The sequence below is a fragment of the Glycine soja genome, chromosome 8, assembly GCF_004193775.1.
Source record: "Glycine soja cultivar W05 chromosome 8, ASM419377v2, whole genome shotgun sequence".
Classification (NCBI taxonomy): Eukaryota; Viridiplantae; Streptophyta; class Magnoliopsida; order Fabales; family Fabaceae; genus Glycine; species Glycine soja.
In genome coordinates, this window is record NC_041009.1 from 44,470,779 (window position 1) to 44,495,118 (window position 24,340).

At 32.3% G+C, this 24,340-nt stretch overlaps 2 protein-coding genes across 3 annotated transcripts; both read left to right on the top strand.

The window, feature by feature from the left end:
* Nucleotides 1-46: 46 nt before the first annotated feature.
* On the top strand, nucleotides 47-6,155 carry LOC114423480 (glycerophosphodiester phosphodiesterase GDPDL3-like). Its single transcript, XM_028390244.1, has 9 exons — nucleotides 47-554; nucleotides 1,275-1,568; nucleotides 2,109-2,230; nucleotides 2,346-2,850; nucleotides 3,167-3,205; nucleotides 3,307-3,591; nucleotides 3,873-4,003; nucleotides 4,507-4,981; nucleotides 5,719-6,155. Exons 1-9 carry the CDS (start codon nucleotides 455-457, stop codon nucleotides 5,949-5,951), a joined length of 2,184 nt encoding a protein of 727 aa, XP_028246045.1. The 5' UTR covers nucleotides 47-454; the 3' UTR covers nucleotides 5,952-6,155.
* Nucleotides 6,156-8,863: 2,708 nt separating this feature from the next.
* On the top strand, nucleotides 8,864-21,803 carry LOC114423482 (glycerophosphodiester phosphodiesterase GDPDL3-like). 2 transcript variants are annotated; one of them, XM_028390247.1, is made up of 14 exons: nucleotides 8,864-9,056; nucleotides 10,106-10,401; nucleotides 11,464-11,579; nucleotides 11,654-12,157; nucleotides 13,400-13,565; nucleotides 14,185-14,360; nucleotides 15,358-15,654; nucleotides 17,185-17,300; nucleotides 17,373-17,877; nucleotides 18,691-18,729; nucleotides 18,892-19,176; nucleotides 19,666-19,808; nucleotides 20,286-20,769; nucleotides 21,145-21,803. In XM_028390247.1, the coding sequence occupies exons 6-14, from the start codon at nucleotides 14,243-14,245 to the stop codon at nucleotides 21,441-21,443; spliced, it is 2,286 nt and encodes a 761-aa protein (XP_028246048.1). In that variant the 5' UTR covers nucleotides 8,864-9,056; nucleotides 10,106-10,401; nucleotides 11,464-11,579; nucleotides 11,654-12,157; nucleotides 13,400-13,565; nucleotides 14,185-14,242; the 3' UTR covers nucleotides 21,444-21,803. The 2 variants fall into 2 exon arrangements, with proteins under 2 accessions (XP_028246048.1, XP_028246049.1); XM_028390248.1 differs by lacking the exons at nucleotides 10,106-10,401; nucleotides 11,464-11,579; nucleotides 11,654-12,157; nucleotides 13,400-13,565; nucleotides 14,185-14,360.
* Nucleotides 21,804-24,340: the final 2,537 nt, after the last annotated feature.

Consider the following 24,340-nt stretch of genomic DNA (forward strand, 5'->3'; position numbering starts at 1 on the left):
CCTTGCCAATCCATGTTATTTATTTATTTCAATCATTGCAGATGAAAGCTTATAAGTCTTGCGTAACGTTTGAGGCATTTGCATGAAAATTTCAAAAACCGCGTAATCATATACTAGTAACTGGATAAAAAGTCAACACACATATATATGCTTGGAAAATAGCTGTATGGTTGACCCTGCCTTCGAAGTAGACTTGATCATAGAAGAAGCCAAGGATGTGTAAAGGGTGTTGTCCTACATGCCTATGAGGCTATGAATATTCCTCTATAGTTGAACAATTCAAGTTCCTCATAGCCTAGTTCCTCTGGTTGAACTATTCAAGTTCATTCAGTTTTGGTTATCTTTCTTATAGAACTGCACATTTCTCATAATTGGTACCTCCTTGAAGTTATTAAATCCCAGTCACCCAGATAAGGATTTTTCTTGGTAAGATTTGAAAGCTGTGTAGCACTTCATGACTCTCTCTCGTGTACTTGCTATACTCATTCTTCAGTACTCATTGGTAGCACTGGTTTCTTCAGCTGGACCACCAAGTGGCTGGAAAACATTGCAAGGTGTGTTCCTTATTCTGCTTCCATTTAGTCTTCTAATGTTTCCTTGATCCTCATTTGTCTTCCTATTAGCTAGTTTTGTGCGGTTGCTGAGACTCATGGCTGGGAGGAAATTGGGTATTTGATATTCTCTCGAGTTAGAGACTTTGAGTCTTATTTTAATGAATTACTTATTATGTCAACCTTTTTTAGTTTGATTTATGTTAGTAGTGTTTCAGCAATTGTCACAGCAATGAATAGTCATCAATTTTTCTATCTCAAAGAAAATAAGAAGTAAACCATGTTATTATATGGAGTCAAGAATAAACCGTGTATGCATTCACAGTGTAAAAGATTTTTACTTTGGTATCCAATCACATGTATGTTAAATTTGTTGTCTTTTACAATAGCAATCTTAAAAGTCATTCCTACCATAAATTTTTATCGGTTGATAATATAAAAAAATTACACTGATAGTGCAAGGAAATTAAACTCTTGAATCAATCAATAGGTATAACTAACTGCTGGTTTTGTTGTGATTGATAATGCTAACTAACTGCTCAATGTGTTTTCATCTCTTTGTTCATCATAAACAAATGCAAGAAATTCAGCCTTGTGTATGAACATGAATAAATAAATGCATACCAACTTTTGTCTCACTTATTGACATCATGCGAATTCAGAAATCAGGACCATATTTGTTTAATAGCAATTCCTCACATGCTTGTCTGGTGAGCTATGCAGGATCTCCACCAATGGTCATAGCACGTGGTGGGTTTTCAGGGATATTTCCAGATTCAAGTTCACTTGCCTATGGTTTGGCACTTGATACTTGTGGTCCAAATGTGACTCTATGGTGTGATGTGCAATTGACAAAGGATGGAGTTGGGATCTGTTTCCCAGAGCTCAAGCTAGACAATGCCACTGACATTTCCATTGCTTACCCAGGCAAGGCAAAGGATTACTTAGTTAATGGGGTCTCAACCCGGGGATGGTTTTCAGTGGATTACAACTTTGGTGAACTAGCAAATGTCTCTGGTGAGTTCAATCTATCTCAAGACCTGAACATTTTGATTTCTTGTTTGGATGATGTTTAAATCTTTTTATATCAAATAAATAAGATATTTCCAAAGATAAGAAGGTGGGGTCAGTGATGACATTTATTACTTAAACGTGGAACTAGAAGGAAAACATCTATCCCTGAATTGGTTGGCACCATGGGTTTATTTGGCCCTTGACATTACAAAAAAGGAAATTTAGTCCCTGACTTTAGCAACTATCAATTAATTTTGTTCTTGACATTATAAAAAACTGAAAATTAATTTAGTCTTTACTATTGCAGTTATTAGTCAATTTGTTTCCTAACATTAAGGAATCAAATTAACTAATATTTGTCTAATTCAAAGACTAATTGACTGATTTGATAGTGTTAAGAACCAAATTGACTTATTCATATGGAACTAGTTCTTGGTTCTTTCCTTTGATCATAACATCTCAGAAGTGGAAAACTTGTTCCAGTGTCCTTGCCCCTTTTTGATTTGTATATGGGCACTTACAATTTTCTTGTTACTGGAACAGTTGTCCAGGGAGTGTACTCTCGGACTAATAAGTTTGATGGCAACAAGCTTCCCATTCTCACTGTTGAACAAGTAGTTAAATTAATAAAATCACCATCTACAGGCCTGTGGTTAAATTTTCAGGTAAATGGAACAATTTCTTTAATCTCAAGGCAGGTCGGGAATTTTTGTATTTTGGTTCTGCCTTTAATCTCTATTGTTGACTCATCATGTTTTTTCATTCTAAAATACAATGCAGCATGCTTCATTCTTCAAGCAACAGAATTTGAGTGTAGAAAATTTTCTTCAATCTCTCCCTGGTAGAAGTGTACCGGTCAATTACATCTCATCACCTGATGTGGACTTCTTAAGAAGAGTAAAATCAAGCTTTAGTTCTGGACCAACTAGCTTCATCTTCAGGATTCTGGAGCAGTCTAAGATTGAACCTACAACCAATCAGACATATGGTGAACTCTTGAAAAATCTTGCACTTATCAAGACATTTTCTTCAGGAATTCTTGTTCCCAAGGGCTATATATGGCCTGTAGACTCAGATCATTATCTACAACCACATACCCCTCTTGTCACAGATGCTCATAGAGAAGGGCTGCAAGTTTTTGTATCAGACCTTACTAATGATGTTCCATTTAGCTACAATTTCAGCTATGATCCTCTGGCTGAGTGTCTATCTTTCATCGACGGTGATGATTTTTCTGTTGATGGTGTGCTGTCAGACTTCCCAGTAACTCCATCTGCAGCCATAAGTAAGCTTTGTTTCCTTTGTATAGAGACTAAACATTTCTACACAGAGGTGCTTTATAATTATTTTCATACACCCTTTATATGATACTTGAATTTTCTTTAACCTTCCATTCTTACACCTTTCTTAGCAAAGTCCCCCCTTCCCCAACACCTTACCAAGTACATTCTATTAAAACATAATGCATTCCCTAAATAAACTTAAATGGAATTGCTGTTTGTCATCACATCCGTGCAAGTATGAAATTTTCTTTCCATTTTGACAATTAAGATTGCTATTAGCATCCCATTCAGATCCTAAAATCTCATCTCCTACTGCAGATTGCTTTTCTGGTCTAGGGGAAAATGCAAAAAGACAAGGTATATTACATTACAAGTTAATAGTTGACACTATGATTATCACATAATATTTAAGTTGTCTTTAGTGATCTGTTCCTTCTTTCATATTTTTCATGATATAGTGGACACTTTGGTTATCACAAAATATGGAGCAAGTGGAGACAATCCTGCGTGTACTGACCTTGCATACAACCAAGCTAAATCAGATGGGGCAGATGTACTTGACTGTCCTGTTCAAATGTCCAAGGATGGAATACCCTTTTGCTTAAGCTCTATTGATTTATTAGAGAGCACAACAGTTGCTGATACACAATTCAAAAACCGTGCAACAACTATTCTGGAGATTAAATTTCGCAGTGGCATATATACATTCAGCTTGACATGGGATGAGATAAAAACATTGACACGTAAGTTGAATGATGATTATGAATGCTTATTATCTAGGTGTGATATTGTTTAGCCATTCCCCCTCCTTGTTTTATTTCCTTATGGAGTATCTAGCAATGGGAACTTTGAATTGTTTAAAATTGTTCAAATCATTTATTCCTAGTTTTTTTCCACTAGCTAAAAGTCCCAGATATAATTTTATTGGAAAGCTAGAGCAAGGGAAGAACAAATAAAGAATGCAACTTGTTCTCAATAAATGCCTACATCCCTCATTTTTGGTATTCTTTGCTTTTTATTGCAGCCTCAATATTGAACCCTTATGAGAAATACATATTGTCCCGGAATCCAAAATCCAAAAATCTAGGAAAACTTATAACCTTGTCTGACTTTTTGTCCTTGAACGAAGGCTCTCACATCTTGATCAGCATAGAGGTGAGTTTTTCCGTTTCTATCTTGCTTGTTCTGGATTCATTCATGTGAAAGATGTTTGCATTTTACAAGTCAATACTCTGACATTAAGCATGTTTAAATGATCATATGATGAATATTTTGTTAGAGAAAGTAAAATATATTGATAACGGCTATAAAGGATAACTTTTGTTACAGGGATTAAAAGGCATGAGTGTTATTATGTAATACTGAAACCAATTTACACAGGAGTATGGTACTTGGTCTTTCATTGCTGTCTATAATTCTTGCAACATGACTAGGAGCTTGCTGCTTGAAAATTTCATGTGAATTTCACATTACTGATCCTTAACCTCAGTTCTTTAGAATAAGGGAAGTCCAAGTGATTGTTACTTGGGCAATGTTGTTTTGTATTTCATTAATTTCAAGAATGGTTGATTAGTTCATCAGCAATATAACAATTGTTTCCACCTTGATTAATTCCTTTTATGCTTTGTTAATTCCATTTTCATTTTTTTGGTTATCAGAATGCTGCCTATCTTGCTGAGAAGCAGAATTTACATGTGACCGATGCAGTCCTTGATGCATTACAAAAAGCAAAACCAAGATCACATAAAGTTATGATTCAGTCAACTCATAGCTCTGTGCTGAAGATATTCAAAGATAAATCCAAATTTGAAAGGGTTTACAAGGTTGATGAGAACATTCGCGACGCGGCTGACTCAGCCATTGAGGACATCAAAACATTTGCTGATTCTGTGGTTATAGGAAAGGCATCTGTTTTTCCTGAAAGTTCAGCCTTTCTAGTTAACTCTACAAACACTGTGGCAAGGCTAAAATCATTTAAGCTCCCAGTTTATGTAGAAACTTTTAGCAATGAATTTGTATCACAAGCATGGGACTACTACTCAGATCCATCCATTGAGATAAATTCATTTGTCATTGGAACCAAGGTTAATGGCATTATTACTGACTTCCCAAAGACAGCAAATAGATATAGAAGTAAGTTGAACCTTTTATATCAACCTTTTTGCTTGTTGAACTAGGATTTTTGAAAATTGACATCATTTAGTTCTTTCTTTGTGTTGGTAGAACTTGCAAGCTCAAAGTCTACCTGGTTTAAGAAAACATTTTACTGTTTTCATTAATTACAAAACTATCACCTTACGTTTACTTTAGTTCCTGTTTTTAAAGATTTGTATAATAAATAAAGAGAATAATGTAATATTTTGTAACTATTTATGAAAACAAGTGACGAAAAAAGAAAAAAAAATCTCAAATGATCCTTGTTTTACATGGTGTGATGATGGGAGCTAGTATCATTAGCGATGATACTAATTCTTTATACTATAGCAGCAGAAGTCTGCATAGTGCAAACTGCAAATTAATAATTTTATATGGATGTAATATAAATTCATGATTATTACCAACACGGATATACTTATTGGCTATTAGGTTAATCTACTAATGTAGAAATATGCATTTATATGTCTTACTATTGTCAAGGAGGTTTACCTCACCTGGTTGAGCATTAAGCAAGATACGTGAGTTATTATAAATCTCCTGATTCTGACGCTGTGTTCGATTCCTATGGATCAAACAAATATGTCTTACTACTTTTTCTTTGAATTTTTTACATTATGTATCTAAATCTCCAAAGAATTAGTAACTGTTTGTATGAAGCTAATCAAGTTATAATGCCACTATTGCTGACTTGATTGTTGTTCTACTTGTTGCAGGGAACTTGTGTTTAAAGAATGGCAACAAAGAACCTTACAGGAGCCCTATTGAACCTGGCAAACTTTTTAAACAAATTTCTAACTTGTACCTTCCACCACTTCCCCCTCCACTCCCAGTCTTGACTGATAGTAATGTGACAGAGGCACCTTTGCCTGGTGTCTCTGGAAAAGTTCCATCTAGCAAAGCTGCTCCTGGAGTAGGAGCAGCAGCTCCAGCCCCCATCACAGCATAAAGAAAAGAAAACCAAGTTTGGCATCCCAGCATGCCATAACTTTGTGAACTCCATATATAGTTGGAAAAGGAATTAAAGGATTTCTTTCTCTGAGAAGTATTTTTTTATTAAATTGAACATTAGAGTTATTGTGATATATAGTTGCTATATATTGTACTGATAGCGTTTTTTTCCTTAGTTATTATCCATGGATTTCTGTGTCAAGAATTTTAAATGGGTATTCGCAAAAAAAATAAAAATAAAAATTGAATGGGTCATAGAATTTTCAAAACATAATTAAAAAAATGCACAAAAGATTTGTCCAAAATCAAAAGTTGCTATCAGTTTTTTTCATTGAAAACTTCGTAACGTTGATCTTCTTATAGTGTTTTGAATGAAATATACATTAGATAAATTAAACAGCCTTTTTTTTCCCTTGGGTATTAGATATAGTACTGTTTTCTCAATAATTTGTGATGACTTTAATTTGCATATTGATATATTTTTTTTTCCTGGTTTAAGGCGACTGCAACGGCCACAATTTTGGAAAACTTAGTCAACTAGTTTTCATAATGAAAATCATTCTTTTAGAAGTCTTTATCTTTAATTTCTTTCAGCTTTTGCTAAGAAAGTGTTCATTTTATGTTGATTATTTATTTACTGTTTAGTTTAAGGTGAAAGATGGGAGGAATTTCCGAGGAGAAAGAAGAAGGAAGAAATTACCTTGTTTGATTAAGAAAAAAAGAAAAAAATCAATCTTAATTTACTATTATATATATCTTAAAAAGATAAAATAAAATTATTAAGTTAAAAGACTAATTAAATTAAGCTAAAAAAATTTCTCTCCTTTAAGTCTCCCCAATTTTTAGGAAAGTTAAATTTTAATAGGAGGAATTTTGACCACCTTCACTTTCTTCCCTTTTCTTATATAAATCTTGACTAAATAAAAAAAAAGTTTATATAACTTTCCAATTTTAGGTGAATGGCTAAATGGGGATTTCCAAAAAGAAATTGCAGAAACTTCAAGCAATGCTAATTCATTTTACTTCAACAACTAAAAACTTTTGGCCACTAAGAGGTTTGGGTAAATCGTTTTTGCATATTAACTTAATTTATCACTGCCAATAATAGTAAAAGTAATTTGAGACCCTCTAGGACTAGGAATTTGTGGCGATTCAGCAAGTGGTGCTACCTATATATAGAATCTTCATATCCACTTTCCATTTAGTTTAGGAATTATACATAAACACCATCATGATTGACAATTAATTGGTCTCTTAATTTCATTTAATAAGTAGAGAGAGAGAGAGAGAGAGGAAGAGCCGAAGAGGTTGGGGACTTGGAATATTGGCAGTTTAACTTATTTATTCTTCTTTTTAATAATTTTAGATTTTGATCGCTTAAAATGATTTTGTTTTTATTTTATTTTATTACTTATAGTCATGTAAATACCGTTTTAAGGATAAATTGTGACTAAAATTGAAAGTCATATAAAAATAAATTATAAAAGTATCTAAAAACTGTTAAACTACTGATTCAAAATAAACTGTCAAATATCATCAGTTTGGTTTATTATGTCCAAATCTAATTAAATTAAACTATATGTTATTTTTATTTAATTTAAAATATTTCTATTAAAAAAATCAAATCAAATTGCACCAAAAAATACAAAATAAAAAACCATTTCCCTGTCTTTATGGGATAAACTTAAAATGATCGATAATTGAACTTTGAAATAGTTGTTGGCTAATGCTTTCTCAATATCTTAAGCCATGAAGTTGATTCCTTCAGAAAATACCAAAAAGTGTAAAAAGACAATGAGACCTAACTGATGCAAGCTGATCATATTAACTCAAGTCAATGTCCCCATATTGTATGAATTGACTTGTTTTTATTTTTATAGTAGACAAACTCAAAGTCTACGAAACTATCAAATCAATGTAACCTATGCTAATCAAATATATGTATTTTCATTTATTGAATAGCCATAAAGCACGACAGATGAATATTAAGGTAATCGTTATTACCTAAATCAAATATTAAGGCTCATGTTTAATTCCCACTACAGTGCAACCCTATGTAATATAATTAAAATTAAAATATCAAGAAGGCTGATATTTGATAATTGATTCCAAATAACTATTAAAAAAATAATTTTATAATTATTATCATTTAAGTATATGTCTTGTTATATATCATTATCAAAAGAATGTGACTTTTCAAACGGTTGTTAAAATTATTGATTAGTTGCTATCAAAAAAGAAAAGGGGGAGAATGGGAGGTGCAGAAGACAAGAGTGTGATTATGAATGTGATTAGCAATAATAATAAAAAGAAACAAAAAAAAATGCACGTTTACTCATTGACTCCAATTTTGCATTCGAGGTCTTCGATCTCTTGTAATCTTCTTGTCTTCTGGGCTACTATTCTAGTAGCAATTGATAATGTTTGGTAAATAATAAAGTGAGGTAATAAAAATTGTTATTTTAATTTTGAGGGATATTTTAAAACATGTGTATAAAAAAAAGTAAGAATAACTACATATATTTATCGTTATTACTTTTATAGGACCTAAAAAAATACTTTTCATTCAAATTGACATGAAATATAGAAAAATAATCTCTTTTTATTTTAATTTCTTAAAAAATGAAATATTTTTATCTAATTGCTTTTCATTAAGAGAGGAATGACTATTCTGATGGGCATACTAGAGATTAGTAAACACTTCTTCAATCACGTTTTCTCGTGCTTTCTAGTTTGTAGGGGGAATTTCCCATTTCATCAAAAAAAAAAAAGGAAAGAGAAATGACTATTTTTCTTATTATTACCCATCTAAACAATATAATTTTTCTATTTTATTAATTCTATTTTTTCTTAAAATTTCTTTTCTCTTTATTTCACCTTCTATATATATCACACAAGTACACAACCTTGTAAGCTGGCTAAAACTCTCGGCTTTTTTTCTCCGGCAGGCTTAGCCGGAACTTCACCGGAAGCAGAAACTTCGCCGGAATGTGGAAGCCACGCGCCGTTCCCAGTGCTCTCTCTCTGCTTCTTCTTCTTCACTCGCTGCTCGCTATGGTCTCTGCACAAGGCATTAACAGAACCACTTGGAACACTCTCACTGGTTCGTGTCTCGTTTCATTCTTCTTTCTCTTCCTTCTGTTTCACGCTTCGTCATATGTTGCCGACAAAATGCACCAAAAAAATAAATAATAAGAGGAATTGTTCGAAGCTTGACTTAGCTTGTTTAGTGTTCCTTTGTTCACCTTCGCCGAGCTGGTGCTTTGAAAATTATGTATTTATTTATATTTGATGTTTTTAGAATTTGAGTGAGTAGGAAAGTGAGAATTTTAGAGTTGGAGCAGGTAATCAACTCGTTGAAGTTGGTGTGGTGTAGCTGAGTTGTTATCAGAATTTTGAAAATCTGTTTTTGTATGCTCTAGCCTATAGATGGAAACTAAGAACCAAGGGGTCTAGTTCAGTTGGTTGAGCAGAGTGCATGAGTTGTTTTAAATCCTCTGGTCCTATCTTTCGTTCCTACAGATAAAAAAAAATGGAAACTAAGAAAGCATGCAGCAAGTGGAAATACAAGATATTCAATACTTTTAGTATAGCCAAGCATTTTCGGTACGAGACCATTGGTATCTTCCACAGGAGAGCCAAGTAGGACTACTGTGGTGACTAAGCTCTCCTTCAAGTATTTAATGCTATTGTATACCAAGCTCCAACTCAAGGCCACTGGTTAAGCTGGAACAACATTGAGTCAGTTGATCCATGCCTTCCATGGTTTTGTATAGCAAAGTTATGAATTATTAATTATTAAATATAAAGAAATTAAAAGAGGAAAAATTTTGTAAGCTCAGAGTATGTAAAAAGGGGAAATTAGGTTTCTAGAGCATACTTTTTTTGTGAAATGGAATGTTTGTGAATTCGAGAAATTCAAATCTTTGTATGGTAATAATGGATTGGAGAGGCCTTCTACAATGAATGCAACTCTAGATATAATTAGATCTTAAAGTTTTCTTTCTTATATAGTTTAAGAAGCCACTCTGAATAGTATTTGACTTTTGACATGTACATGAATGATTTGCACTCTTGTTTTTAGGGAAAAATTCTTATGTTTACTTTGTGTCTTGAAATTTGAAACTTACTTGGACAAGTTCTTTGGTGCAGGAACTCCACCATTGGTCATAGCACGTGGAGGTTTTTCAGTGATATTTCCTGATTCAAGTGATATTGCCTATATTTTTGCAGTAAGAACTGGTTTAAAAAATCTCATTGCATGGTGTGATTTGCAATTAACGAAAGATAACCAGGGATCTGCTTCCCAAACATCAAGCTTGAAAATGCTACCAACATTGGTTGTGTTTTTCAAAATCAAAGTAAGACTTACCCAGTTAATGGTGTACCAACCACGGCTTATTTTGCTGTGGATTATACCCTAAAGGACCTGTGTTCCTATGTCGTCTGTAAGTTCAACTTATGTTACACAATTTCAGTAATTGATGGACTAACTGATTCTTTTCTACCTTTTCTATAGATGCAACACTAATACATTTATGTATTATGATTAATTTAGAAGTTAACAGTAACAAGCACTTTAATTTAGGTTTGTAATTCTTGTTGTTAAGATTCATGCTAGGATCTATGAACATACAGAGAGAATTCTTGTCTGTGAACTGAATCTAAAAATTGAGTGTATCATCTATTCACTGCAAGTAGTACAAGATGTTTTATAGAGTCCTGTTATAGGTGACAGAAACTCCATAACTGCCTAACTAACAAAAAACTGTTGTCAGATGTCACTAACAGCTGTGTGGTACACTCATGCTGAATAATAGTCTAATAGATATACATAAACAGTTTTTAAGAGGGTTGGAGGATGGAAGTGGAGAAGAAAAAAAACACCACATGCGCTAAATGGGAAGGCCTAAATTGTGTCTTTGGTAATCTTGCTATCAAATTACTGACATACTGTACTACCAAATATAAAAGTGGAAGAAAATGGAACAAGATATGCCTCTCAAGTTTTAAAACAGACAGTTCCTGCTAATTTAAGGAATATATAATACATAATCAACCTGACATTAAAATTATAACTCATTTCGTTAGTTCTGCTATGTTTCGTCAGATTGTTTGATGAATGCACCAAATGTTAAACCCAAGTAAATAGGAAATTTATGATGGAGAAGTTATATTCCTGCTAGATTAAGTCAGTCCTTATTTCTTTTATTTGATATCAAGATAACCTTAATTCATTTCGTGTTATCCCTTAAATTTAGTTCTCTCATGCATATGGTCACCGGCTTCAATTATTATTACATTGATAGTTGCTATTTTGAAAATTTGTCTCTTTGTAACTTATACATTTTTTTTATCGGAACAACTTATATACATTTAAGACTAATGAGTTTCACATAATAATAGATTGTTTTGGGAGTGATGTATACAATCTGTCAATAGAAATTGGCATTTTTGGAGGTCTTCGGTTATATATATATATATATCTGACTTTTTTGGTTACTGCACAGTGACTCAGGGAGATTACACTCGAGCGGGCTGGTTTGATACCAATATATTTGAAATTCTTACTGTTAATGACTTGGTTACAAGAGCAACCCCGCCGGGATTGTGGTTGAATATTCAGGTATAATGTATTTTCATCACCCAGTATTCTAATTTTTTCCAAAACTAAGATCCTTTTTTTCTGATTTTTTACAGCATGATTTATTCTACACACAACACATTTTGAGTATGAAAAACTACATACTCTCTGTTTCTAAGACAGTAAATGTTAGTTATATCTCGTCCCTGAAGCTGGTTTCCTGAGAAGTATAAGGACACAGATCAACCAAAGAAAAACAAAACTGGTCTTCAGGTTTCTGGAACGTGACGAAGTAGATCCATCAACCAATCAGACTTATGGTTCACTGTTAAAAAATCTAACATCTATCAAGACATTTGCTTCAGGAATTCTTGTTCCCAAAGGATACATATGGCCTGTAGATCCAACAAGTCTTTATCTACGTACACATACATCATTGGTCTATGATGCGCACAAAGTGGGGCTGGAAGTCTTTGCTTCAGATTTTCAGAATGACATTCCAATCAGCTTTAATTACAGTTATGACCCTGTTGTCGAGTACCTCAATTTCATTGACAATGAAAACTTCTCTGTTGATGGTGTGTTGTCTGACTTCCCCTTAACACCGTCTGAAGATATAGGTATGCATTTGAACTGATCAAATCTTGTTTACTATTATCATTTTTTTTTTCTACTCAGATTATATTTGTTCAATGGAATGGAATTGATGCAGCTATGATCCTGCCACTAGTTTTACTTTGTTAATTTTTTAAGTGCCCGTGCATGTTTAAAGCAAGGATCTATGGTGTGAATCACCTTGTTTGATTTTGTCTAATGCTGGAATTCTCAGATCAGTGTACTCAGATATTGATTTGTCTGCAAGCTAGTTTTATCTTTATTTTGAAATGTAGGTAAGGGTATATAGCATTTCCATGAGGATGCCACTCAGATAGTTATATCATATGAAATTCTTGATCAAAGAAATTGCACTTTTTAATTTATATTAAGTATTACATATAGGATTTCATGTCTTAATGCTTTTGCTAGTGTATACACATATTCTTGCTAAAAATCTCTTGGGCGACCACTACCAAATCCCTTTTTATGCTTCCACCTTTTAAGCAAAGTCTAGTTTAGACTAGGCTCTTTCACTAGGCAGATTCCGGCTATATACTTTTGGCAACCATTGTAAAAAATGGCACGATCAGTGACGGACCTATATGGTTGTGAGGGTGTGCACTTGCACCCCTCGTTTTTTAAAATTCATTAAATTTGTAAATAAAATCTTATATTTTATTTTATTTATATTTGTATAATTGAATCCATTGATTTTATTTTCTATAATTTGCACCCACTGACTTAGGGTCTTGGGTTCGACATTGGGTACGATGTTCATTTTCCTTACTGCATTAACACAAATATAGATAATTTGCACGCTATTATAATTCCAAACCGAAAATTTCGATATCGGTTTACTATGGTTCTGCACCTTCTAAAAATGTCCATGTACTTCAGAACTTGATTTTAGTTGCATGTGGAATCTTCATGACTTAACAATCCTAACCTGACTAACTTCCGAATACATGTATGCATGAGTAAGCAATCTTCCCCTTTGGAATAAATATTGAATGCTTTCTTATTATGCTGCTTGAACACAATTTACCAAAAAGATTAAATTTGATTGGTCACTCACACTTCTTGATAATTGATAATCTGAAAAGTCAGTAATATATCAATATCATTGTTATGTCATCAGTTATATAGCTTTTACTTGATAGTGAAAATTAATATATATTATGGGAACAAAAATGCTATTTAAGCCATACAAGAATTTCAATTTCTCTTTTTTTTTTTTTTATGTAAACAAACACTTTGTTTGACAGTGGTGATTTGGAGTGGATGAACAAAGACATAAACATGGCCCGTGGTTTGATTGAGGAGATTAATAGTGGAAATAAGTTAACTAAATGAGAGTCCCGCAAAAGCAATTTCTCTCTCCCGGATGAAAGAGCTGAACACGTGACTGGTCTGAGAATCTTTTTCATACTGGCAAGTTTTTTTACAGCGATTGCTTATAATGATTGAAATGCTCCTCTGGGAGTAATTTTGGGTATGAATGTGTTTGCTTGCAAGGGTGTAATTAATTTTCTTTCATCCTCTTATTTCATTCAACCCAATCAACTTTATTATTTTATTTCACATCTATTTTTTTTAAAACCAAACAATTTAACATTCAATTTTAATTTCATTTTATTTTTTAATTTTTGATTAGAGATCACAATATTCCCTAATTCATTAAATCAGAAATTAATCTCAATTTCAACATGTGATTATTGTTAATTTAAAATTTCTTAACACAATAAAAATGAAAGACAAATTTTCCAACTAAATAAATGATTCCTAATGCAACAAGACCTTATAGTATTCTGAATTATTTTCACTTTATTCTATTTTCATTCTATCTATTCCTCTCCTACCCTCCAATTTTCCAACATAGCAAATATGTTTAAAAAAGACAGTTAGAAAAAGCGTGTCAATGATGTCAGCCATCCTCTTCTCAAATTAAAATCCAAACTTCCAAAAAAATAAGTGGGCTTTACCTTAAATAAATGAAAGTACTTCTCTCTTTTTCTCTATATAACAAGCTTATCACTTGTCACTCATACAGTCATACGAAGCTGCCCAACACTCTGTTTTTTTTACCGGAAAACCGAAACTTCGCCGGAATGTGGAAGCCACGCGCTGTCCCCCGCGCGTTCTCTCTGCTTCATCTTCTTTTTCATTCAGTGCTGGTTCTGGTCTCTGCACAAGGATCTAACAGAACCACTTGGAACACTCTTACCGGTTCGTGTCTCCTTTCACTCTTCTTTCTCTTCCTTCTGTTTTTCGCTTCTGCATGTGTTGCTGAGAAAATGCACCCAAAAAAAAATAAAATCAGAGGAATTCTTCGAAGCTTAGCTTACCTTGCTTTAGTATTCCTTTATTCTGCGTCGAGTTGGTGTTAATTCCACGCTGTTATTAGTTGCATGTGAACTTTAATTGAAATTTTGTTGGTGAAAATGGAAATAAATGAGGCTCATGATTGAAATGCTGTACTGTTTTACTGTGTTCCGGTGCTTGGAAAATTATGTATATTTATATCTGTTGTTTTTAGAATTAGAGTGATTAAGGAAGTGAGAATTTTGGAGTGGGAGCAGAGAATCAACTTGTTGAAGTTGGTGTGGATAAGTTACTATCAGAATTTGGTAAATCAGTTTCTGCATGCAATTAAGGTTTTAAATTGCGGTCACGGTCGGTTTCTTTGTGATCCTTTTATGTTGCGGGAAATTGCAGATAAATGTGACCACAGTTACAGTCGTGGAGACCTTAGAAAACATGAAGTTGTGGCCAAAATCATGGTTGCGTTGTATGCGATAAATGGAAACTTTGAAAGCATATAACAAGTGGAAATTTGAGATATTCAATGCTTTCTGTGTATAGCAAAGTTAAGAATTATTAATTATTAAATCTAAAGAAATTAAAAGAGAAAAAAATTGTAGGGTTCATAGTATGTGACGGGGAAATTAGTTTCAAGAGGATATTTTTGGTGAAATTGACTGTTTGTGAATTTGAGAAATTAAAATCTTTGTTTGGCAATGTTTGGTAATAATGGCGTGGCCCTCAATATGAATACAACTCTATATAATCTTAAAGTTTTTTTCCTTATATAAATTAAGAAGGCTCTGTGAATAGCATTCGACATGTACTTGTATGACTTATATACTTTTTGCTTTATTTTAGGGAAAACTTATGCTGTGTACTTTGTATCTTGAAACTCACTTGGATAAGTTTTTTGTTACAGGAAGTCCACCATTGGTCATAGCACGTGGTGGGTTTTCAGGGATATTTCCTGATTCCAGTGAATTTGCCTATAATTTAGCAGCAGTAACCAGTTTGAAAAATCTCATTGTATGGTGTGATGTGCAATTAACGAAAGACGGGGAGGGGATCTGCATCCCAAACATCAAGCTTGAAAATGCTACTAACATTGATAATGTTTTTCAAAATAGAAGTAAGACTTACTCAGTTAATGGTGTACAAACCAGTGCCTATTTTGCTGTGGATTTCACCTTTGAGGAGCTGTATTCCAAGGTCTTCTGTAAGTTCAACTTATGTTAAAAATGTAATTTTATTGTTATATACTTTCAGTTTCAGTAATTGATGGACTTACTGATTCTTTTCTACCTTTTCAATAGATCCAACACTAACACATTTATGTTTTCTAATAGTTTTAGAAGTTAATAGTAATAAACACTTTAATTTAGGCTTGTAAGTCCTGTTTTCAAGAACACACACACACACACAAAGTTCTTTTGCACGAATTAAATCTAAAAATTATGAGTGTATCATCTATTCACTGAGATTAGTACAAACTATTAGCCCTGTTATAGGTAACAGAAACTCTTTAATTGTATAACTAACAAAAAATGTTGACAGCTGTGACTAACAGCTGTGTGGTACACTCATACTCTAACTAACATATATACACTAACACATTTTAAAAGGGTTGAAGGATGGAAGTGGAGAAGAAGAAAAATTGTGTAAGAAAACTGAGGTTTAGATCTAGGATTCTTGGGCTTCTGAACCTTGAAGATAGTGTTGCACACTTGCACCCATTCAGAAACTGGGATATTCTATTTCTACTTTCAACTCTTAGATACTCTGGTACAGTAGGAACCTCCAGACTTGAGACACAAATGGCAGAAAACATTGAGCCTTGGATTTAATAACTTGCAAATTGCTATTAATATCCAAAAAAAAAAATATAAGCTTAATGGGAAGGTCTAAATAATGTTATTGGTAATCACGCTATCAAATTTCTGAGATACTGTGCTGTCAAGTATAAAGGTGAAAGAAACTAAAACAAAATATGCCTCTCAAGTTTTTAAACAGGTAATTCCTGCTAATTTAAAGAATATATGACATATAATCAACCTTACATTAAAATTATACCTCATCATGTTAGTTCTTCAGTCCTTAAGTCCATGTTACGTCAGATTGTTTGCTGAATGCATCCAAAGTTATTCCCAAGCAAATACGAAATTTATGATGGAGAAGTTATATTCCTGGTAGATTAAGTCAGTCCTTATTTCTTTTATTAGATATCAATCTAACCTTAATTCATTTCGTGTTATCCCTTTTAATTCAGTTCTCTCATGCATATGATCACCATCTTCAACTACTATCATGTTGATAGTTTATTATTTTGATAATTTAGTCTTCTTTGCAACTTATACATTTAAGACTAATGAGTGTCACAATAATAAATTGTTTTGGGAATCTGGCAATAGAAATTGGCATTTTTGGAGGCCTTGAGTTATATATAAACCCATATTTCCTTATTACACTTTTTAGTATGGTATTATGGGTTATGATGATGATGATGATAATAGAACAATAGCTAACCTTTTGATAGTTTTATGCCAAAATCTCTTTTTCAATCTGTATAGATGAATGTTCTCTGAAACAACTTAAGGCTTCTTACCCTGGTTATTAATTGTTTACATACAGTTTTACACTGGTAATATCCACATTTTACTCATCAGATGGTCTGAAATTTCTCTCTAACTTTGCATTTGAGTTTTATACATATTAATAGTAATTGCTGACTTTTATGGTTACTGGACAGTGGTTCAGGGAGATTTCACTCGGTCGGACAAGTTTGATAACAATTTATTTCAAATACTTACTGTGAATGACTTGGTTAAAAATGAATCCCCGCCAGGATTGTGGTTGAATATTCAGGTATAATGCATTTTCATCACCAAGTATTCTAGTTTTTCCAGAACTAAGACTTTTTTTTCTGATACTTTGCAGCATGACGCATTCTATGAACAACACAATTTGAGTATGAAAAACTTTGTACTTTCTGTTTCTAGAACAGTTAATGTCAATTATATCTCATCACCTGAAGCTGGTTTCCTGAGAACTATAAGAGCACACATCAACCCAAGAATAACAAAACTGGTCTTCAGGTTTCTGAAAAAGGATGAAGTAGATCCATCAACCAATCAGACTTATGGTTCACTGTTAAAAAATCTAGCATCTATCAAGACATTTTCTTCAGGAATTCTTGTTCCCAAAGGATACATATGGCCTATTGATCCATCAAGTCTTTATCTACTACCACATACATCTTTGGTCTCCGATGCACACAAAGTGGGGTTGGAAGTCTTTGCTTCAGATTTTCTGAATGATGTTCCAATCAGCTATAATTACAGTTATGACCCTGTTGCTGAGTACCTCAATTTCATTGACAATGGAAACTTCTCGGTTGATGGTGTGTTGTCTGACTTCCCCCTAACACCATCTGAAGCTATAGGTATGCATTTGAACTGATCAAATCTTGTTTACTATTATCATTTTTTTCTACTCTGATTATATTTGATGAATGGAATGGAATTGATGCAGCTATGATCCTGTTACTAGTTTTACTTTGTTAATTTTGTAAGTGCCCATGCATGTTTAAAGCAAGGATCTATGGTGTGAATCACCTTGTTTGATTTTGTCTAATGATGGAATTCTGAGATCAGTGTACTCAGACATTGATTTGTCTGCGAGCTAGTTTTATCTTTATTTTGAAATGTAGGTAAGGGTATATAGCATTTCCATGAAGATGCCACTCAGATAGTTATATCATATGAAATTCTTGATCAAAGAAATTGCATTTTTTAATTTATGTTGACCATTACATATATGATTTCATGTCTTAATGCTTTTGCGTGTATGCACATAATCTTAATAAAAATCTCTCGGGCGACCACTACCAAATCCCTTTTTATGCTTCCACCTTTTAAGCAAAGTCTAGTTTAGACTAGGCTCTTTCACTAGGCAGATTCCGGCTATATACTTTAGGCGACCATTGTAAAAAATGACACGATGTTCGTTTCCCTTACTGCATTAACACAAATATAGATATTTGCACGCTATTATATTTCCAAACCAAAAATTTTGATATCGGTTTACTATGGTTCTGCACCTAAAAATGTCTATGTACTTCTGTACTTGATTTTAGTTGCATGTGGATTCTTCATAACTTAAGAATCCTAACCTGACTAACTTTAGAATACATGTATGCATGAGTAAGCAATCTTCCCCCTTGGAATAAATATTGAATGCTTTTCTTATTATGCAGACTGCTTTGCTCACGTAGGCCTCAATGCAACAAAGAAAGGTACATTAGAATCAATGCTTTGTTATGCTTTTATGAATATGTACTGTCATCTTGTTCTGTAGTCTATCCCTGGTTGATTCATTGTATATTTGTATTACACTTCTATGCTGGTGTAGATTGCATCATTGTTAACCAGATACATTCATTATGTTCATGTTTCAGTTAACACCTTGGTCATTTCAAAATATGGAGCAAGTGGAGATTATCCTCCATGTACTGACTTGGCATATGAAAAGGCTATTTCAGATGGTGTTGATGTTCTTGACTGTCCTGTTCAAATGTCAAAGGGTGGAATACCATTTTGCTTAAGCTCTATTGACCTTATAGAGAGCACAAATGTTGCTCAATCAAATTTCAGCAAACTTGGAAAAATTATCCCAGAGATAAAATCTGGCAATGGAATATTTACATTCGACTTGGCATGGGATGATATAAAAACCTTGACCCGTAAGTCAAATAGTCCAATATTCTTCATTCAGGTCGTTTATATAAAATACCTATCAAACATTAAATGATATATACCTCAGGTGGAAATTCATGTTGAGTGAGATACATATACACTATACAAACAAATCACATGTCAGGAATAATTGGGATGGAAATGACTTTACTGCTTCCCTATACCAAATTACCAATTTTTCTTACAGATGTATTATCAGATTTGTTTTGGTGTTTTTATATGTGTAAAAGATATGATTTAAGGCTGGATATGGACCTGAAAGAGGTGTCCAGAACCCTGCTCTGACAAATCCCAAATCATTTATAGCTGCATGGAAGATTAATCTCACAAAAACTTTATTCATTTTGCCCTCACTTGTATTTTCTTTTTGTGCTTCACTGTCTGCTGTGAATATATTTTACATTTTATGAAAATATGAAAAGTTTTTAAGCAAATATTTGATGCCTGTGTTTTTCTTTTCTTCCTTTTCTCTGCAGCCTCAATGTTGAACCCGTATTCTATAAACTCTTTGTATAGGAACCCAAAATATAACAAGAAGGGGCATTTTTTAACATTGTCAGATTTCTTGAACTTGCCAAAAGGTCAGACTTCCCTGTTAGGTGTTGTGATCACCATTGAGGTGCGTTCTGCTTATGCCTGTTATTTCAGTTTTCAATTCATTCCATTAGCTGTAGATTATGTGAACATGCAATATCTTTGGTAAAAAGCAGTTATGCTCAGTAAACTGTAAGCCATTTCAAACAATAATAAAAACAATGGGTTTCGAATTGTTAGCTCTAGAAACACATTATGGGTTTTACCTCTCTGTGCCCCTGAAATATTTTGAACCAAGAATCGTGGGGTCCATGGCTTAGACCTTGTAGCCCTGGTCATAAGGATACTGATGTTCATGGTGGGGAATTTGATCCCTGCACTCCCCATTCCCTACTTCAGTTACCCATTTCAAATCACTGAGAAAGAGAGTTGTGTTTTATATTTTTTGAGGATGAATGATAATAGTAGTGTTTTCATAACATGCCATCAGATAATATAATGAATTTCTATATATTTATTTTCTCTTTTTTATTGAAATTATGTTGCTTTCTACTATTGTCAGAATGCAGCTTATCTTGCAAGGAAACAAAATTTAAGTGTGACTGAAGCAGTGATTGATACTTTGAGCAAAGCAGGTTATGACAAACCAGGGGCTCCAAAAGTTATGATTCAATCCACTAATAGTTCTGTACTACTGAAATTCAAGGAGAAAACCAAGTATGAGCTTGTCTACAAGATTGATGAGATAGTTGGTGATGCTGTTGATTCAGCTATTTTGGATATAAAAAGATTTGCTCATTCTGTGGTTGTCAAAAAGGCCTCTGTATATCCTGTTAGTAAATTCTTTGTGACTGGCTCTACAAAGATTGTGCCAAAGTTCAAATCTTCTAATCTCTCTGTTTACGTAGAAACATTCAGAAATGAGTTTGTATCTCAGGCATGGGATTTCATGTCAGATGCAACTGTGGAGATCAACACATTTGTTCAAGATGCTGAAATTGATGGTGTTATCACAGACTTCCCGAAAACAGCTAATAGATACAGAAGTAAGTGCATACAAAACCTTTATTTCTTGCTCTCGGAATTAAACGACTATTTGGTTTTTATATTTTCGGTGTAATCGGTTTAGGGTTTAGGCACTTTTTACCACTTCCAGTTCTCTTTCATCCTTTATTTTAAGCATAGTGCACGAATTGTTGTAAGCTCACTCGTATTTGTCTTTGATTCTTACAGATCAAAAAATAAAAACCATGTAACAAACAGTCAATTACTTTCTCCTTGTCCTTTCTTTCCATCATATTTTTTACTGGTTCTCACATTTTTTTTTCATAGTAAAGTTAGTTTTCCCTATCTCAAATTCCATTACTACAATGAAGTCTCACGTCTGATTACTGATACGATTGTTCCTCATTCTACCGCAGGGAACAGATGCCTAAGTTTGGGTGACAGCAAACCTCCTTACATGGAACCAGTTCGAGTAGGTAGCCTTTTATTAGCCATGGACAAATATTCCTTGCCACCAGCTTTGGCTCCTGCCCCTCCCCTGACAGAAGCTAAAGTGACAGAACCCCCTCTGCCTCCTCTTTCTAAAATAGCCCCATCTAGCCCTATTGCTGGGACTGGACAAGGAGCACAACCACCGCAAAATGCGCAATCTAAGGTCACTGTTTGCGTATTTTTGTCCACTCTGATTGTGCTTGTAGCTTCTCTTCTACTTTGACTGGTGAAGGCTTCCACTTCCCACTAAATAGAAAAAAAAATTACAAAAAATTGAAGGAAAGTGTTGGTTATGCTGGCTTTAGCCCTCTAATTCCCCATTTCTTTCTGGGTTAAGTAGAATGAAGCTTTTGGCTTCAGACTGCTTGAATAATCCTGATCTTTTACTTGCACAAGTAAATCATTTCTATTAACTGTTGTAGCTAGCTAGTTATACTTCCCCTTCTCCGATCTTTCTGTTGTAGCAATAACTATTACGTTTACGGGTGCATATCTCATCTGAAATCTTTAGTAGATGTGATTTTTGTATCTTCAGTTGTAACTTGCAAGATATATTTACTTAGTGAGTTGGTTTATCCTGAAATACTTTGATAGGTGGGGTACGGATGAATCATTCATTTTTAGATATATTTATACAGTAAATTATTCAACATCTGATATTAAAGAAGGACAAGTGAATTAATCTGTGTAGAACATAGGAAAATACAATAAGGAAGTTGAATGGCGTTGCATGTTAGGATTAAATTTGGAAGAGTTCAAAATTACTTTTTTATTCTCAAAGCAACAATTATTTTTTTTTCTTCATTTGTGTATTGGAATTTGTAAAAAATGCTTTTCAAACTTAAAACCACACATAAGAATTTTTGCAAATCTATTTCACAAAGAACGTTAAAATAATTACTGTTAATTAGTGACCATAAATTATATTTTTAAAACTGCTAAAATAATTAGTGTTAATAGAATTTTTGATATATAGTGCCAGTTTTAAGAACCAAAATAATAGGAGTATTTTTAAATTAAGAGGACTAAAGAAAACTTTTAATTTTTGGACTAAAAGAATTTTTTTAAAATTTAGGAGACTAAAACAAATGACTTTTAAATTTGAGGGGGATTAAGGGAACCAAAACACATCAAGTTATCTTTAGTAATGAACTTGACCCAAGTTTGAGGGAGAAGGAGAAAAAAAATATTTAAACCCAAAGTATGGAAAACAAATTTTCACCTCATTTAATAAGTTGACATGTCATAAACTTACATGTCCTCTGTTAGTCATTTGAGCAATACCACATTTTTTTACTGCATAAGCAACACCACTTACGCCATTTGGAGATAGGGATTAAAACAAGTTTTTTTATAAAAGAAAAATCATAGGGACTAAAAAGTTTTTAGTTAAATTGTAATTTTAGTTTCTTTAATTTTTTATCCATGATTTTGATTATATATTTTTATACGATTTTATTTTTTCATATTTTAATAAATTTATAATTTTGCTTCAATTTTTTATGTTTTATATTTTGGTTCTATTGAATTATAGATCTAACATATTCATTTATGATTATTAAAAAAAATTAATTGATTAAAATGTAAAAAGTAAAAGAAATAAAACAAAATTGATAATTAAACTAAAACTGTGAATTTACTAAAATATACTGACTAAACTAAAATAACAAGAGAGAAAGAAAAAGACCAAAATTCAAAATTACTGATAATTTTTTTAAAAAAAAAGACCAAAATCACAATTTAACTAAAAATAATAATTTAGAAAACCCAAAACAGAATTACCTCAAATTTTAGAGTTTAAAAACATATTTATAAGTTAAAACTATTTTATATCATTAAATTTTACACAATTTATTGTTAAAATATAAGTTTTTACTATGCAAATTATTCCAATAAAATCATAATTTAATACATTTTAATTACAATCATTAATAATAATATTAATACTTCTCGTTAAAATAATAATTTAATACTTCTGAATTTCTATAATTTAATACTTATTAGTAATACATTTTTATAAAATAATACTTATTTTAAAAACACAATACAAACATACACACAGAGCAAAGAGGCACACGCGCCAACACACATGCACACACACAAACTCATCAGTGATATTTTTTATACATAATATTTTTTTAGAAAATAAATATTGCCGGGAGTTATAGTTTTATCTTTTTTATAAAAAAAAATACTCTTTTTTGTTAAAAAAATATATTAGCGAATTTTTAAGAATTTACTAACATATAGTACTTCCTTGTTTCTTAAAGAGAAATTAAAAAAATACAACTTTGATTTTTTTTTTAAAGCAATGTATATATACTCAACTTTAGATATTGTATTTTCGTTTTAAAATTATTGATTTTTATGGTTAGTACGCAAATATTAAGGAGTGCAAAAATATTAATATATCTAATTTAAAATACCCTTATACAATATAAAATATATAAATGATTTGTTGGTTGCTGAAGTGATTTTTAAATTGGTTATAATATTCTTTAAAAAAAGTTAAATCTAGCTACTACATTTATTCATTATTTGGGTGTCAGGAAAGAAATACAGTAGATGAATATAAAAGAGAAATCATTAGAGAAAAGATAAATAAAGTATAAATAATATTAAAATCCGATAAATGAAGTATAAATAATATTAAAATTGGATTGTTTGATTTAAGAGAAATGAATGAAAAATAGAGTGAAAATAATATTGTAAAATATTTGGCTTTTTAAGAAAATTATCAAAAGATCCTTCATAGATGATGTACAAAAAATCACCATAAACAATTGTCCGGATGCCACGACTATAATTGTGCATGTTGTGTAATTATAGATGTATTTTATTGGGATTGTGAGACCCATTGGTTCTGAACTTATTTTCTCTCCAATTTGAGTATAAAAAACCACCTAAAATAAATTAGTCTGCAACTATCTGCCCAATTTCACATCATTCTAAAATAAGGAACATTTAGTAAGCACAAAATATTTTGTTTATTTTAAATTACTTTTGATTAAATGGTCTATTTTAAATCAGTAAGCACAAAAAGTAATACTATACTATACAAACTACAATTTAAGTAAAAAATTAATAAAAACATGAAATTTATATAAAAAAAAGTAAAAT

What these genes read in the sequence shown, in the direction of transcription:
- LOC114423480 (XM_028390244.1), top strand. Translation starts at nt 455, where the DNA reads ATGACTCTCTCTCGTGTACTTGCTATACTCATTCTTCAGTACTCATTG. An exon ending in TGGCTGGAAAACATTGCAAG is followed by an intron (nt 555 to 1,274) that starts GTGTGTTCCTTA and finishes TGAGCTATGCAG; the next exon opens with GATCTCCACCAATGGTCATA. An exon ending in GCCTGTGGTTAAATTTTCAG is followed by an intron (nt 2,231 to 2,345) that starts GTAAATGGAACA and finishes AATACAATGCAG; the next exon opens with CATGCTTCATTCTTCAAGCA.
- LOC114423482 (XM_028390247.1), top strand. Translation starts at nt 14,243, where the DNA reads ATGTGGAAGCCACGCGCTGTCCCCCGCGCGTTCTCTCTGCTTCATCTT. An exon ending in GATTGTGGTTGAATATTCAG is followed by an intron (nt 17,301 to 17,372) that starts GTATAATGCATT and finishes GATACTTTGCAG; the next exon opens with CATGACGCATTCTATGAACA. An exon ending in TGATATAAAAACCTTGACCC is followed by an intron (nt 19,177 to 19,665) that starts GTAAGTCAAATA and finishes TTTTCTCTGCAG; the next exon opens with CCTCAATGTTGAACCCGTAT.